Source organism: Halichoeres trimaculatus, unplaced genomic scaffold (genome assembly GCF_033239565.1).
Source record: "Halichoeres trimaculatus isolate MK-OKI-2021-1 unplaced genomic scaffold, fHalTri1.1 fHalTri1_scaffold_15, whole genome shotgun sequence".
Lineage (NCBI taxonomy): Eukaryota > Metazoa > Chordata > Actinopteri > Labriformes > Labridae > Halichoeres > Halichoeres trimaculatus.
In genome coordinates this window covers 5,517,208-5,534,941 of record NW_027437193.1, presented here as the reverse complement: position 1 = coordinate 5,534,941, position 17,734 = coordinate 5,517,208, and the positions used below count along the sequence as shown (strand labels likewise).

The following is a 17,734-nucleotide window of genomic DNA, read 5'->3' as shown; positions in this document are numbered from 1 at the left end:
CTTTTCTCTCTTCCTTACCTTCTCTCTTGCTTCCTCAACTTCTTTCTTCCCTTCTGCCTTGCTTCCTTTTTTCCTTCCTTCCCTCCTTTCTTGCTTCCTCAACTTCTTCTTTCCCTTCTGCCTTGCTTCCTCCTTCCTCCCTCTTTCCTTGTTTACCCCTTACTTGCTTCCTTTCTCCCTTCCTTCTCTTCTTTCTTGTTTGTATCGCTTCCTCTCTTTCTTTCTCCCTCTCTTCCTATTCCTCAATCTTTCATTCTTCTGCCTTTAATGTTTCTTTTCTTGCTTTCTTTCCCCTTTTGTTTTCTTTCTTTGTTTCTTTCTGTCTTTTCTTGTTTTTTTGTTTTTCTCACATTTTTCCTTTTCCTTATTTGTTGCCTTTTCTTCTTGCTGTCTTTCTGCCTTTGATTATCTTTTCTTTCTTCCTTTCTTTCTTTGTCTTTCTTTTCTCCTGTTCTGTATCAACTGGTTTCTTCTCTCTTCTGAAAACGGTTCATTCCTCTTTAATGTGGATTTCTCTGATCTCGCTCAGCAGCCTCCTGATGGACGAGCTTCTCCATCTATCCTTGTTTTTAAACTTTCTCTGTGTTAACTTCAGCTCCTCTGAGTCTCAGTAACATGTCTCTTAACATCTCTTTCCTCTTCTCACTGCGCTTCATAAAGCAGAACTCTGTCACACCTCAGCAGCAGCAGCTCAGCGTCTCATTATTCGCCTCGTACACAGAGAGAGGACGGCAGGACACACGGACATGTCATTCAGTCCAGATCCTTAAAGTCACACTCTGATGTTTTCTTTCCCTGTGGCAGAAAAACAAAGAGCTGCTGCTCTCTGTGTGCGGGGTCAATACCTGGAAACCTCTGTCTGAGCAGAGGAGTGACGTTCAGGAACACTTTAACAACAAAGCAGGGATGAAATGAAAGATTTATTGCTACAAATTAACTGGGAACTTTTGAAAAATGGACTATTCTGCCTTTTTTAAATAGTAAAAGGATGTTTTTTTAAGCTGCTTTTATTTTGTTAAATATACAAATTCTCATTAACTGATTTCCTGTTTTTTTTCGTCCAGGTTCCTCTTGGGAGAAATCCATCAGACAAATCGGCTTTGAGAGGTGAGACGCTTTCAAACAAAAGCATCAATCTAAAACTCATAATCAACATCACGGGTGCAGATGTTTCCTGCGTTTGGCCCTCAGAGGTCTCACATGTGTCTCCATCTTTGCATTACCAAACAGCAGGTTGTGTTGTTAGTAAAGACCCCCACTCTGCTATTCAATTAACCACCACTCTTTGCATCCCCTCCTCCTCTGACATGCTGCTAACCTGTCCCCGTGTGGATCTCTGATGAGCAACAAACCCAGTTAACAACCAGCTGACAGGACGATACCTCGGAGCGTTTGCTGCTGTTTGTCTCCTCACGCGCCTGTGATCGTGTTAAATGTGGTTTCCTAAGTACGGGAATGTCCAAACTCAGCCACATCCTTTTTCCAGTACTCAACAGCCCTCGGTGGATGCTTGGCTGTAAGTGGCGGAAGTGGAGCCGTAAACATTTTATCCCGCCTGCATTTACCTGTTTGTGTTGAGGATCGTTTGGAGGGAAACGCAGCAGATGTGCGAGCTGTGTTTTGATTCTTCACACACACAGATCCTTCACTTTCCTCAATCCCCTCACATGATAAACAAAGAGATGATAAGTGCGAAGTCGCCAGCTGCAGCCCAAGATGCGGCGATTTCTCTGACTGAGCGTTTTCCCCCGGCTTTGTTAGCACCCTCTTCTCAACTTGTTAACTTTTATACGCTTGTATCCATTCGAGGCCAGAACCAGATTAAAATGACCGGTGGCTTTATAGCTCCCTGCAAACGCTCGGCCGGCTTTCTTCCTGCACCACCGCGTTACTTCACAGTAAACCGTTTAACTACAGCCGAAGCGCAGCGTGAAATGTAAAGAACACGCTCAGCCGTCCAAACGCAGGATGCTGAGTGATTCCTGTAAAAACCAAAATAGAAAACTGCTTAGCATGATAAAAGTCTGTTTTAAAGCTTCTGAAACCTGTTAGTCATTTTAAGGACACTTTTTATTTGCTTTAATTGCAAAAAGCAATCATGACACCTCATAAAGTCTGTCCTCGGGCAGCTCCAACACATCCCAGTGCTTCCTTCAAAGCCTGGAGTTACGGCGGCTGTCACGGCTTCAGCTGGGCGCCACCGCTCAACTTCCTGTTCGAGCGACTCCCTGAGTTCTTAGTTTGTGTTATCACAGAGGAAGACTTGACAAACTTCAGAGTCCAGCGTCAGGACGTCTGTGCTGCACTTCATCTGATCGTTAACAGTTAAAGCAAACAGAAAAGAGACATGGATCATTTTTATAGTTCAGTGTTAAAGTCAGACACAGAAAAGTTCAGTATGTGGACGTCAATCTAAAATTTGTAACATCACATCAGGAAAATCTCTTTTCTTATTTCTTTCCTTTGTCTTTCTTTCGTTTCATTTTTCCTTTATTTTTCTGTTGTCAGTTTATTTCATCCTTGACCTGTTTCTTGTTTTTTTTCTTGTTTCCTTTTTTCTTGTTTCTTGTGTTTCGACCATGATTTTCTTTCTTTCTCCCAAACTAAGTTCCCTATTTTTCCCTTCATTCTTTTTGTTTCATGTTTTCTTTCTCTCTTTTTTCTCTCCTTGTGTCTAGTTATTTAGTTTTTCTTTCTTTCTTTCTTTCTTTCTTTCTTTCTTTCTTTCTTTCTTTCTTTCTTTCTTTCTTTCTTTCTTTCTTTCTTTCATTTGTGTATCCTGTCTTTCATTTTTTCTTCTTTCACTTGTTTTCTATCTTTTTTGTCTCTTTTATTCATTGTTTTATGTTTTTATTATTTTTCTATCATATTCTGTTTTTGTTCTTTCTTCTTTTCTGTCATGTTTTTGTTTTTCCTTTAATCTTAAACTTCTCTTAATGTCTTTCTCCCCTTCTTTTTTATTTCCATTCTTCTTTCCTTTACTTTTCTTCTCTTATTTTTTTTTCATTCTTTTCTCTCTTTCCTTTTTACTTTTATTCTTTCTTCTTCCTCCTTTTATCTTTCATTATTTTGTTCTTTATTTTTTTTATCCCATCACTTATTCTTCTTTCTTTCTTTCTTTCTTTCTTTCTTTCTTTCTTTCTTTCTTTCTTTCTTGCTTGCTTTCTTTCTTTCCTTCTACTTGTGTACCCTTTATATTTCTTTCTCCTTACTTGTTCTTTTTATTTCTTTAAAATTGTATGATTTTCTCTTGCTACTTTTCTTATTTTCCTTCTTTGTATCTTTCTTTTCTTGGTTGTTTTTCTCTTGTTTTCTCTTCATCCTACTTTATTTTAGTAATTTCCCAGATTTTTTTCTGTATTGCATTTCTTTTATTTCTTCTGTTTTTGTATCATATAACCTTTTAATCTTAGTTTCATTTTTTATTTTTTCTCTATATATTTTTTTTACTTTTGAGCATTTTTTATGGACCCTAAGCCACGTTTTTTTTTTTTTTTAAGAAAAATTTCGTTTTTTGATGTGAGCGATCAAATCTAAAGATAAAAGTTAGAGTCTTTCTTCAAAACTTCAAACTCTGTCATATTCAGTGTATATGATAGAAAACCTGCTCAGCCAATCAGAACAGGAGTTTATGTTATTAATCTAAAGCTCCACACAGTTTTTGTTGTTACTTTAACATTTCAATCAGCAGAAACTCACGAAAGACAAAAAACAAATCTGAAAAACTCCTTTTATTTCTCTTCTGTTCATCGGGTAAAGAGCGATTACTGAGAACTGTGATTCACTCTGAACAATGGACGTAATTTTCGAGGGAGTAAACATGTTTTTCCAAGTTTTAATAAACTTAGTTTTACAAAACAACAACAAAAGCCTGGTGTCCGTGTTTGTTTGACTGGGATTTCACTCACTCTGAATCCAGCTCGCCAGCTTTCATTAAAACGGGTGGGACTCCTTATAAAAGCTGAAGCAATCAACACGCTCGCATTAAAAGAACAGCTGAGCTGTGGAAACATGCAGATTCCCATGCATCCATGTGAGCAGGTATTGTTTTCAGAGCGCTGTAATCACTGCGGTTATATCTGCTCTGATGAGGTTTGGAGTCCAGGAAAATAATGCTCAGGGACGACTCAGTGAGTTTTAGCTCCGTCAGGCTTTCTGAAACCACCACAGACGCGTGCAGAGAGAGACGGACGGCGAGTGAAATGTGACGAATCGTCCTTCACACGACAGCAAAGTCATTTCTGGACTTCATCCAAGTGAACTACACAAGCAACCACAGGCCCCGGGATTTCTCTGGGAAGCTGGTTCACATTAAACGTGATCATCCACGGACAGTTCAGATTGTTGTACTCCGTCCCATTTTCCATCACTGCCTTTTGATCCCAGCTTCAGCATCGCTCCAAATCCCAATTTTTGGGGGACGCTTTGGAATTGATCCCCCTTACAGTAAACGAGCGCCTGCTCTCTGTCAACACGCCTGCTTTGTTTTTGTGTTTGTCCTCAGTGTGATTGGTGCAGATGCAGGGAACGGCATCCGAGTGTTCATCCCTGACATCGGCATGTTCGTGGTGGGACTGGCCATCTGGCTGCTGTGTCGCAGCCTGGTCCAGAAGAGGCCGCCTGAGGACATGGCGCAGTACAACGCCGACTTTGACGCAGAGGAACAAGTGGGTTTCATTTACAGTGACATGTACCGCCCCGTCTTTCTGTCCGTCTATAAGCTCTTATATATGTTTTCATACATCTATCATGTTTATCCATCAATTTTTTAAATCTTTCTTTAGACAAACTGTGTTATTCTCTTTTGTCTTCAGTCTTCTCGATTCACTGTTTCTCAGGATCTGGTTGGTTTTTCGTCTTTTTTTGTTTATTGTCTTTATCTCTGTTAACTGTGTAAACCCCTAACTTTTAAAGATGCTTTTAGTTCTACATCTATCTTTATACTGCATTCAACCTAAACTTAAAGAGGGGGTGTGGTATTTTTTTCCACAACTTTATTCTGTCTTTTGGTGCCCTCTTAGTATCATTACATGGTTGACAGCAAAAGAAAACCTCTTTTTTTTCTCATCCTGGTGTTTTTAAAACCCTTTATTCACCCTCTACCTGACTCCACAAACCCCTTCTCCTCTTATTGGTCAGGGCAAACCTTGGTGTTTGAGGCCCTGGCCCTCTAACATGTCAGAAAGTCTTGTGCAAATCTCTATCTTTTCTTTTCTAGAATAGACTGTTTCATTCAGACAAATTCAGGGATTTTCAGAATAGCAGAATACCCCTCTTTAATCTTTAAAGATTAATTAAGATATCAATGTCTCCATCCACCCCAGAAAAGTTGAAATAGTTTATGACAGTCTGCGATATCTAGCAGTCAGATTCTTGATTGGTATGAACTTGACCCATCTGCTTCAAGAACTTTGTCATATGTTAACTAAACAATGTGCAGTTTCTGGAATAGGGGTTAAACTTTATTCATTTATTTAGTTTTTGTTAGGGTATGAATTGTTCCTTTCAGAAAAAAATGAAACTTGAGGGCCAATTTTTGTTAGCCAACAAGGTTTTTCATAAAAACTGACCAAAAGACAGTTAAAGAGTCTCTTACTTGTCTTCTAGAGAAAGTTTCAGGACTCTGAGATCCTGAGAAACTTTCAAAAGAGCCAAAGTTACTTTCTCAAAATCCTGAAACTTCCGTGTTGTCTTTTCATGAGGATATCCAGATCCTTCAGGATCTAAAGACACTGAGGAACCTTTTCAGTTTCCTTGATCATTTTCAAAGGGGTCTCAAGAAAATGTCTTAAGGCTCTAGAAAAAGTTTTTTAGGGTTCAAGAAAGTCACTTTTCTCCACAGTGTCCCTGAATCTCCAGAAAGAAGCTGAATCTCAAAAATACAATCTTTAGACAGTCAGAAAGTTTCTCGGGCGTTGGAATAAGTCTTTCAGGAGCTTGAGAAAATAACTCAGTATCACCCAAGAGTAGCCAGAGCAACACTGTCAAGATCCTGAACGACCTCTTCCTGGTTTTCTGGAAAACAAATAGATGGCAATCAGGGCAAAATGCCTCCTGAGAGTGTGAAAGTTTAATCTGAAATCAGTTGTAAAAAGCTCTTGAATGCAGATATCTGTTTGTGAAGATGAATCAAGTGAGCTCTGTGATATAATACAGCAGATGATGCTCCTCCTGCTTTTGCTCTCCATACAAACAAAGGTCGATGTGGTGACCCACAAAACAAACAATAACAGCTCAGTATTTTAAGGTTTTTAAAGCAGGAACCTTCCCTCGATGCAGGCGGCCACATGTGGCGGCGTAAACAGCTGTAAACAAGCTGTTTTGTATTTTAAGGGAGGGAAACAGAGGAATTTGAGCCTGCCGTCAGTCACAGACCACAGAGACGTTGACTGGCAGGTTTGCAAACAAGTTCAAACATCTTGACTGAAATCCTCTCTCTGGTTTGAATCTGTAGACTGAAGGTAGCTCTGTCTGTGTAACTTCCCTGTGCGTGTTGATGACTTGGAATTCAGCCCTCATCTGCCGGCAGCTCGTACTCACCCTTTATGACTCAGTGTTGATTAAATCCACGTTTACTTTCACTTCTACTGTGCAGCTCTGGCTGGCACAGATGGGACTGCTTCCCATCACACCAGGAGTCCACATGGAGATCCTGTGTTGTGATTTCATCCTGAGGCAGTCCTGCTTCTTGGTTCAGGGTTTTTTGTTGTGTTGAAGTCACAGAGAGCGGCTTGTCAGTCATTGTTTCTGTTTTACTGCCTGGAGGAAAAAAGGGACACGGAGATGAGCAGAAGGAGCAGCCAAGAAAGATCTGTCTGTTTTAGATCACAAAGTGGAAAACATCTGCTGAGAGCTGCGTAAATATCTCCAGCTGCCGCACAGACCACATGTATGTTTCAGTAGGCTGTAAACACGCTCAGACACACAGGGAGGGGTCGACGTGCTACCTGTCAGGAACAGTCTTCAGCACCACGGAGAGCTCCCACCTTCAGACTGCTCAATCCTTCATCCCCGATTTATAATCTGTCACTGTCACCCACCCCCAAAGGAGGAAGAGGAGAAGCTGAGCCTGGACGACAACATCCTCCTCGAGGAGGACTTCGAGGCGGGGTATGAGGCCGAGGAGGACGAGGAAGACGAAGAGCTGGAGGAAGAGGAGGAGGAGGAGGAAGAGGAGGAGGAGGCCAAAGAGAGCACCAAGATGAAGATCCTGCGGCATGTTGCACAGGTGGCATCCAAAGTGAAGGAGGTCATCGGGAACCTGATCACCACTGCCGGGCAGGTGGTGGTCACCATCCTGCTGGGCATGACAGGTGAGCAGCTCTTAAAGGAGCCAGTCGACATTTCTCCAAAAACAGATATTCAGATATTTTTGTCAGTTTTTTTAATTTGACTTCTACTCTGACAACATCTTAGAAGTCAAGAGAAGTTGGATTAATATTTTCACTTTGTTTTTGTTTTTTTACATCTGATGAAAAAATGAACTAAAGAAGAGAAGGAGCAGTGACACTTTTTGGAAAAGACTTTAAAGAAGGAAGTCTGACAAAATTATGGATTTACAGTCAGATTTAGAACCAGGGATTATAGAATTTTGTTTTTTCCAACATGATTTTAAGTTTAAAGCCAAAACTCTAACAATAATTCAGAATTTCTATTCCTCCAGATTCCATCAGATTTTGGAATAAGAATTCTAACGATAATTCTTTAATAAGCAATCTTTCTCCCTGCCCAAAGTACTAGTATAACAGTCCAAAACAATTCTAGCACTCTTTTAGTTCTCTCTGGAATTCTGTGATTTGGAGTCAGATCTCTAGCTGTAATTCTAGAATTCCTTTTTTTTTCAGAATTACATGAATTTGATGTTGATTCTAGAATTCTGACTTCCCCCTCAGAATTATGGGATTAAAGTCAGAATTTAGCTTTGATTCTGGAACTTTTACTTTATTTCCTCATTTTTCTTAACTGCAATTTGAGATTTTGCCTCTCCCTCCCTCTAACATTTAAGTCACTGGAGTCAGTACTCCAGCTACTGTTCTGAAAGTCCCAAGGTATTAATGTCATAATTCCATCTTAAATTCCAGTATTTTAATTCTTCTTCTTTCCAGAATTCCGAGGTTGAAGAAATTTTTCTAACATTAATTCTAGAATTGTAACTTCTTTTTTCCTGCATTGTTTAAAGCTTAAAGTCAGAATTCTGATGTTGATTCAAGAATTCTGACTCCCCACTCCAGAATCCAATGATAAGTCCAAATTCAAATCATAATCATTGAATTTTTACTGTGTTTTCTGTTTTCTTCTACAATGCTAGAGTTCAGAGTTCTAGAATTTTGGCCTTTTTCCACCCAGAATTCAAGGATTAGAATTCTAGAACTCTAACTGAAATTCTCAAATTATGACCACCCCCACCCCTGGACTTAGAGTCTAAATTACTAAATAATCCCAGTAATCATAAACCTTTAACAACAAATCACATTTTTAACTGTAATTCCAGCATTCAGATTTTTTCCCCCAGTATTCTGAGATTAATGTTGGAATTCTAACTGGGATTCTTTAACTTCCTTCCAAACAAAAAGTCAAAAATATAAATAATGATTACTTAAAAGAATCTGCATGTTAATTTTTGATGAACATACAGTTCTCCATGTCACAAAACGTAAAACGTATTTTAAACATTGCATAATTCTCTTCATGTTAAAATCAGAGATATTAAAAAATTGACAACTTTCAAATTTTTGCTCTTATTTTAACCAATCTGTGTCTTGCTTGTGGTCTCACTGGGACTTAGAAATTTGTTTTAGTAATTTCTGATTTGAAGTTGACATCATCAATCACGCTGATAGTTTTGTCTTTTCATGTCTTCCCACCAATCGCTGACACCACTGTTTCTTGTGTTTGCAGGCATCATGCTGCCATCGCTGACCTCCGCTGTTTACTTCTTCATCTTCCTCTTCCTGTGCACCTGGTGGTCCCTCTGCCGCACCTTCGACACACTCCTCTTCAGCTGCATGTGCGTGCTGATGGCCATCTTCAGCGCGGGACACCTCATCGTCCTCTACCTCTACCAGTTCCAGTTCTTCCAGGAGTCCATCTCCCCGGACGACAGCTACATCAGGTCAGAGACACAGACACGAGCGAATCACAGAGATGTTTATGTCATGTGTTACGCTTCATACGTTCATGTTAAATCTGGCTGCGTTACGTCTCTTTACAGGTAAACAGTGATAGAACAAGCCCACACTCAAAGACGTCGGGCTCTTTAATAACATGAAAATACACGATGTGATGATAGCACTCAGACCTCTTTGGACTCAAAGTTATTCATCAGGCTGCAGACAAGTTTGTTTAAAGGCTGATAAATATTTACTATTGTTACAAACAAGAAGGAAAAGGCAAACGCAGCTGCGGCGGGATGCTGTATATCTAAATCTGCTCGCAGCACATCAATATCAGCAGCAGCAGAGCTTTTAGGCTCTTCACTACGACAGGCTTGTTTTATTATGCATGAGAAAGGAGACAATCAGCTGTCTGTGGCTGCGGCGGTGAGACGTTGTGGTTGGAGTGAAGCCACATTGTTGCACTTCTTGCCAACATATGTTAGTCACAGCTGGGATGAATACAGACTCTGTGGCTGGAGGGACGACGACTCGCTGAGCTCACTGTGTCCGACTGACACCCTCAGTACAAAGATGGAGTTTTATTTACTTGTTTAAAAAATACTTGAAGGCTACCACCCAAGATGAGTCACGTTCACAATTTTCTTTTCTGCTATGCCAACAAAAATGGAACATTTAAGCCTGATTAAGATCTGTTTTAAACTCAATTTTGCATGAAAGACAACTTGTAGTGCCAGTGTCTTGTTTTAGCAAAATCTGCCTTTTTGTCTAACGTAGCATCATTCTGATTGGCTGTGCCTGCTTGCTTAGCTCATCAGTTGTAGCTCACAGTTTTGGCACTTTGGTATTACATCCTTTAGTTTTTTATTTTTGAGCTTTTACACCTTTACACCAAGCCCACAAAATACTTCTGTGATCTTTTCATTTTCTCTTTTGATTGGTCAGCTGAGCTGTCCGCGTGTTTTAACTTCCTGAGACCTGAGTTTCTGTTTGCAGTTCATGGATTTTATGTGTTCATGATTTTATACAGCACATTTAAGCTAGGCAATTCAAAGTGCTTTACAGAGAAAACATATTCAAAGAAAACAAATAAAACTCAATTAAAAAGCAGTTACAAAAAATAAGATACAATAAAACAAAGTAAAATCGCAAAGTAAATAAATAAAAATAAAAAAAGACCTAGTGAAATATTTCCAAGAACTAAATTAATCCTGTGGCCCATTTTTGTCTGTGTTTTTGACTGTAGGGATGAAGACCTGTGTAGATATTAATCAAAACGGGACAATGACGTATGGAGAAAAAAAAAAAAGTTGTTGCAAAACAACGCCAGACCAGTAGAGGGCGGTAAAACAACAAACAAAGGCCTGCCAGTGACAATGAAGCAATAGAAAAAGACAGACAAGCTGTGTGGTGCTGCAGTTAGCCTGTTAGCATGGAGGGTATTCAGCCTGTGCTGGTTTTGATTAATGCCCTGTTTACACGACAACGCTTCATCTCAAAACGCTAAAACGCAGTGAAGAAAAACTGTTTAAACGGAATTGCAGAGGAACTGAAAACGCTGTAGTAACCATGCTAGGCCTGTAGGTGGAGCTATTACTGTCTTGTCCAGGAGCAGCCTTTGGTAGATCTCCACTGAAGTAGAGTTGTGTCGATCATCTGGTGTATTGGTGAATGCTAAGAGCAGAAGTGGAGCAACAGATGCTCATTTTGTTAAAGACAGTCACAGATTGAGCAGCACAAGCTCAACACAGTAGTCTGCAACGATCGTAACAAACAGTTATGTTGTCCTGTTGTATACGCTCTCGCAAAGCGTAGTGTGATGTCAGTGTTTCCACTGAAAACATCGGCTCACTGTTTACACAGCAACTGTGTCGGCAGCGTTTCAGAAACATCCCACTCTGGAGGCTGTTTTTAAAGTTTGTGTTTTAGTTTGGCTGAAACGCCGTTTCCGTGTAAACGCAAAACTTTTGTGTTTCACCCTAAAACCATTGTCATGTAAACAGACCCTCATTGACTCTTAAAAGGAGACGAGCTCTGGAGACAAAGCCGTCAAAAGCTGGTTGAAACCGTTTCTAAAAGTCCCAAACAGCTTCAAGTGGAGAAACAAGGATGTGACCGCTCCTTGTCTAAATCATGAGGACGGCAGAGATGAAGCCGTGTTTGAGCTTTGAAAAGAGGCTGTTGATTGGTTGGTTAGACTTTGAATGGGATGCATCCTTCTCAGACATTTAAATCATCAATGAATACTGATCTGATGAGGAGATTATGACACATATATCAAACTAAAATAACTAAGATGCATCCCGAGAACGACTTCTGAGTTTGAACAGCTGTTGTAAACTGGATCTCCACTGACACGTTCAGCTGAAGGTCTCCAGTTTACAGGGTCACTTTTTAAACTGGAACACAGGGAGCTGACAGAGACACATTCACGCTATCAGGCTCAAAGAAGACCATTGATTAGGAGGTACTAAACTAAGTCCATCACAGCTGGGGGTCAGCTTATCGTGGACGGAGGAAAGGAGGGGGAAAAAAAACACCGTGGGTGCTCCACCAATCAGAAACCTCTGGAAAGTGAAGCTTCGGACCATCAATCCTGACTGCCCAACCTGGATTACAGTATGCACAGACTTCAGCAATTGAACAATGAATTAAGAGACTGAAATTATTTATCTACACATATCTTTCACATTGTTAAATTCTGTTGAAAAATGCAACTGGTAAAAAAAAAAAACTTCTCAGGATTAAGATGAGTAAAAGTCAGAGCTAAAAACAGAGGTGATAAATGTTATTAAAACGAATGCATGTAAAACAGAAAACAGTCTCAAAAATAATTAACAGCACGTTGCCGTTTGGCTGTTTAATGAACTTGCAGCACCGTCCCTGCAGCCTTAAATCATGCAGCCTTTTAAACCTCACCAGCAGCACTTTAGCCGTTGTCTCTCTCCGCAGCTTTTGTCTCAGTGCCCTTGGTGTCGGAGGGTTTTATCGATCTCACAGTTTCTCATTTGAAAGCTGTGCCGCTGAGTGTCAGGAGCAAGGCTATTTACAGCTATGTTTAGCTGAAACTGCCTTGGACAAACCTTGTGGCCTCTTCATCGCGCTCCAGGTTGAGATGGCTGATAAGATGTGATTACGGCGCTGCATTGATGGGTTTGTAGTTAGAAAACACTCATTAGAATAAATGGACCTGTTTCACGCCATCTGCACACTCAGGAATAGTCTGTTAAAACTATGCATGCTGCACTTAACATTACAGCCCATGGTTTGACCACAGAAAGTTCTGGAGAGGAAAATGAGACAAGCAATGAAAGAGGAGAAATTCACAAGCTCCTTTTGTTGCATTTAAGAGTCATTCAAGAGAAAATAGAGGATATTTTGCCTCTTTGGAGCTGTTAAGGTAATCAATACTTGACAATTTCACCTCACTCATGGGCAAAACACCGGATCTCTTATTTATGGTGTTCCTCAAGGGTCTGTCTTGGGCCCAGTACTCTTCTTTCTTTACATGCTGCTCCCAGGGTCAGTTTACAAGAAATTTAGTGCCTTTGCTTTGCCTTTAAGTTCAAAGAGACAGGATCCGTCGGGGTCAGATACGCAGACTTTAATTAGCCTGCAAAGACTGAAATTTTAGCAGATTTGATAGAAAAGGAAGTTGGACGCTGAATCAACATTGATGAAAGCTAGGGATGTTCAATACCACTTTTTTTTCAAACTGATACCAATACTGCCAGAACTTTTGATACTTAAAATTTCAATTCACAGTGCAACATCATTTTAAACAGTCACCACAGTCACTCTGCAATTAAGTCCAAAATAAAACACAAACAACTCTCTCTGAGTTTACTTTTTTAAAAATAAATTAACAAAAGTGGAAAAAAAAAAAAAAATTAAACTAGCAACTCTCAGATTTTATTTTATTTTTTTAAATAAACTGAAGTGCAAAATAAAAGTGGCTCTGCCATTTACCATTGTACAGTTTTGAAGCCAAAATACCCCCGTTACAGGCATCGGATGACAAAAATAATAATTATTTTTTTTTCTTTTGAGAGTCTAATCACTTCTTGACTCTAGCTCCTAACATATGTTACAATCCCTGAAAAAAATACACAAGAACGTCAGCTGTCAATCATCATTAAACGTGATGTAAAGCCTCGTTTTTAACCTCTTATAATTTATGAAAATGAAACTTTTCAGGAAAAAGAGGACTTGAACACAAGGCAGCCAAATTATATCTTCAAATCACCACAACAATCGGACTTGAGAAACATTTCTACCAGGTGTATTAATTTTTTAAAGTTTGACCACAGCCCATCTGGAATGACTGGGGAGATGGATTTTTTGACCTATACTGCAGCCAGCCACCAGGGGGAGCAGTTTTTGTCCTTTTTTACAGTGTGGTGTTTAACCACGGCATGTAGCGCCAACTACTGGCAAGGAGGACTTACTAACTTGAGTTTATTTTTTACCTTTGAGTGCCGGCTGCTGGTATCGGCCTGATACTGATACCAATGCCAGTACTCGCCTATCCCGAATTAAAACCAATTAAATACTGATTAAAACACAGATTTCCTAATAAAATAAACTGTGTTGATTATTTTTCACTTTGCTCTAACAACCAAGTGATTAAAATGATTGGAGCCAGGCCTGGAGTCAAAAGGACTGAGATTTTTTTTGAGGTTAATGAGGAGCTTCTTTTGACTTTTAGGTGATTTAAAAAATCTGGACACCGCCTTACCTTCTGATCTTTGTAATACTTCAAATGTAGAAAATTAATTTCTCTGGGCTTCTCAAAAAGCTGGAAAATTTAGTACGGGAAACTCACCTTTAAGTGCCTCTGAATATCTTTCTAAGAGACCAAAACACTCACCTCACCCTGAACCACACTGACGCTGTGTGTTCTGATTGGGGTCATTAGTGGACCGTGTGGTATTTAGAGTCTTGAGCTAATATGGTCCTGATTTTGGAAACTTTGCCCCCAGCCTCTTTGATAACTCCTCACCTGAACAGAGGAACTGTTTCATCATCTGCGTGTTGACTTTCCACAGCCTTCAGGTATTTCTGTCTGCTGCCGCGTGGAAACCCGGTCCCACCACGCTCTGCTCTGATCCTGTTTCCTCTGCGGCAGTCACACAGACACTCTCACACACGTAAATATGTGCACCCCCCTCCCCGGACAATAGGCCACCTCAGTGCCTGCCCTAATTGTGCTTGTTGACAGTGACTCGGCCTTGCTGTCGGCCTGGTGTTGAGTGGGACTGTTGAGAGGTCTGGCTTCCACTCCACTTCCTGCCTCCCTTCCTTACAATGGAAGTCCCCAGTCATGTGACCGACTTCGTGCGGCCTTCCCCAGCTGCAACGAGAAAGCGTTCAGGAAGTGGTGAGGTCAGAGGCGGTGTTCACTCCTCCTCAGTCCAAAGAAAAAGAAGACTCAGGAGGCATCTAAATCTGTGGGGCTGACGCTGGGAGACGTCAGCGTGCTTCCCGTCAAGCCGGTGACCTTCATTCTGCTCGGAGGAAAAGGAGTGAATCACATGGCATCCTTTATGGCACAAACAGATTTTCAGCTCCTGTGCATTTTCCAGATTCCAGAGAGAGCTTCAAAGAAAAGAGTTGGCACCAAAACCCAAACATCTCTCTGGAGTTTCCCAGATTCGGGAACCTCTGGTGAAACAGTTGACCCAGCAGGGAAAGCATGACTTTGCAAGTTGCTCCAATCGTGAGCTCATGCACTTTGGCTTTTTTTCTGGAATCAATAATGAGATCTATGGACTCCAAAGGCTCCCACGCTGAACAGAATATAATGAATTAAAGTCTACACTTATCTCAATGAGAACAGCTCAGCCCCTGATAAACGCCACCAGCACAGTTCACATCAGATGGAGCCCATTCAGCACAGAGGATTTGTGTTTTCAGCCATTGTAGAGAAAAATGAAAGGAAAAAGAGGTTGTTTCATATTATAGGAAAGAGAATAATAAATATAATACAATACGATTTGATGTGTTAGGAAATGATCCAATAGGGTAAGTTGTGATCTACTCACAATAAGATAGGATACAGTATTATAGAATGTGTTACAGTAACATATCGTCACCTTCTTAAAGTGATAGCGTTGGAAACTGAGCCAAACGTCATAAGGAGCAAATTTAGGCAAAAAGACATTTTTGTCAAAAAAATGACATAGCCATTATTTTATAAAGTTACTTTATGTTAGGCTGTAACAGGATATGAAAATACAATACGAACAATATGATATAAAAAAGTTCTATGGGATATGAAACACTATATAACTGTATGATACAGTACAATATAAAATGATATGATGAGAGAAATGGCACAGTACAATACGAAATAATATGAAGTGATGGGGTATAAAAGGATAAGGTCAATACTAGGGATAGACCGATCAACGGCCGGGCCGATCATCGAGGCCAGTATTTGGCATTTTGAAGCATATCGGCATCTGCCTTTTTTCTAATCCGATGGCCGATAAGAAACAAATTTATAACTGCGTTGTTGCGGCTCTGATGCAGCCGCGCTGCTGTCTGCAGTCACTACTCAGTCCCCAGCACTGTCCCACCCACAGCACCATCTGATTGGTTACAAGCAGAGCCATGGCTTGGGAAACAGCCAATCAGCAGTGCAGCTATTACAATTATTGCAGTTACATTGAAAGTTTTGAAAACTTAATTTACTGTACAAAGCTTTAGCTATTTATTTGTTTAAGTTTTCATTTAACTTTATAAAACATGCTGCTAACCTGGGAGCTGTTTAATAAACTCATGCTTGAAGGCATTTGAATGAAGTTAAGTGTTCTCTGCTATTCAAAATTTTGACACCAATATTTTCACTTTGACTGCAAATTAATATCAGTTTATATATATTTTATATATATATATATATATATATATATATATATATATATATATATATATATATATATATATATATATATATATATATATATATATATATATATATATATATATATATATATATATATATATATATATATATATATATATGTGTGTATGTGTGTGTGTGTGTGTGTGTGTGTGTGTATGTGTATTTACTTTTCTCCAGGAGAGGGTGAAATGTTTCTCTCTGACTCACATGATGTGTATTTTATGAGAAACTATGGCTCCTGATGTAGTCTGTAGGAAATTGTCATTATCATTTAACTTTTTGACATGGTCTGGTGTTAAAAAAGCAAACTAAAAATTAAAAAAACGTAAATATCAAAGAATCACAATTTGAATTGAATTAGCAACCTAAAAACTGTAGTATAATTAAATCGAAATAACAGCATATTGTTACAATTAATAACTCAACATTGAAGCACATTTAAACTTAAATTTATATTCACACTTTGGTCTGTAACTGGGTTGTTCTTGCTGCTATTTTTGACAAACCAACAGTCCAAACCTTTAGAATATTCAGTGAACTGTTTGATGTACCTGTAAGGTACAGGAAAGCAAAAACTTCTAACGTTAGAGGTAAATTTTCTGTGAATGAAGTTGTATGATCTCTATGAGAAACAATCATCTCAAAACAGTTTACATGTTGACAATGGCTTACATTGATTTATCAAAACATTAAAATATCCTTATCTGTACCAGTCTGCTGTTTTCTGGACATAAATAGATATCAAAGCTCAAAGTTCATGTCCTTATATATTTCTAAAGTAGCGTCTCCTCATACTCCTGTGTGTCTGTCTCTGCAGTGAATTTGGCATCTCTCCCATTGTTCAGAGCAACTGCTCCTACACATGGAAGCTCATCGTGCACCCCGAGCGTAAGTGGTACCACTTTGTCAATCCCATCATGCTGCTGATCCTCTACTACACCCTGGCCACGCTCATCCGCCTCTGGCTGCAGGAGCCCATCGACCAGCTGACGGTGAGGACCGCAGACACAAACACCATACAAACACAGAGAATAGGCGCTCAGAGCTCGAACGTGAGAGATTAAGACAAAGAGGTTTTTTACACCGTCTGACATGATGAAGGTGTTTTGTTTCAGGATTCAGGCTTTTTTCCTTTCCTTTCTCGTTTCAACACCAAAGTTAGACAATCTGTGATATTCTCAGGAAACTGAAAGACATGTTTGAGCTGTGAAATCCTCTGAGCTTCTGAGTTTATAATATAAAATCAACCTTTAAATCATCCTGCCTCTGGAATGAGCTCCAGCCTGGAGGGAAAGCGTATTCACAGCTCCAGGTAAAGCTGCGGCTGAAGCAGGCGGTCAGTGGGTGTCAAAGATATTAAGCTGTATTTGGCACCAACACCTCCACACACCTCCTCAGTAAATTCCAGACAGAGGACTGAAATAGAAACAGATTGGATTAAACGGGCAGCCAGGTGGCCTCGTGAGCAGAGAAGCTGCATTGATGGAGGCTCACAGGAGGATCGATGTGTCAGCCGTAGATCGGGTGTTATCTGAGACACTCTTGTTCTAATTCTGACAGAGCGTGAAGGGAGGAGGCTTCTTGGCGCTGGGTTTCAGTGAGCAAGGACTGAACCAATGAAACTGTTACGTAATCACTACACTGACATATGGAGAGGTTGATGTATGCGTGTTCAAAGAATATGTCAAAGGCAGAGAGCTTCGTGTTTGATATC

General features: G+C 39.9%; 1 protein-coding gene across 2 annotated transcripts in view; it reads left to right on the top strand.

Moving 5' to 3' along the window:
• piezo2b (piezo-type mechanosensitive ion channel component 2b) overlaps positions 1–17,734 on the top strand; it is a 117,454-nt gene that overhangs the window by 31,666 nt on the left and 68,054 nt on the right. For both annotated transcript variants that reach the window (XM_074688533.1, XM_074688534.1), the window contains 5 exons: positions 1,065–1,107; positions 4,505–4,667; positions 7,049–7,313; positions 8,899–9,112; positions 16,838–17,012. In XM_074688533.1, the coding sequence (XP_074544634.1) occupies positions 1,065–1,107; positions 4,505–4,667; positions 7,049–7,313; positions 8,899–9,112; positions 16,838–17,012 (860 nt within the window). The remainder of the gene's footprint in view (positions 1–1,064; positions 1,108–4,504; positions 4,668–7,048; positions 7,314–8,898; positions 9,113–16,837; positions 17,013–17,734) is intronic.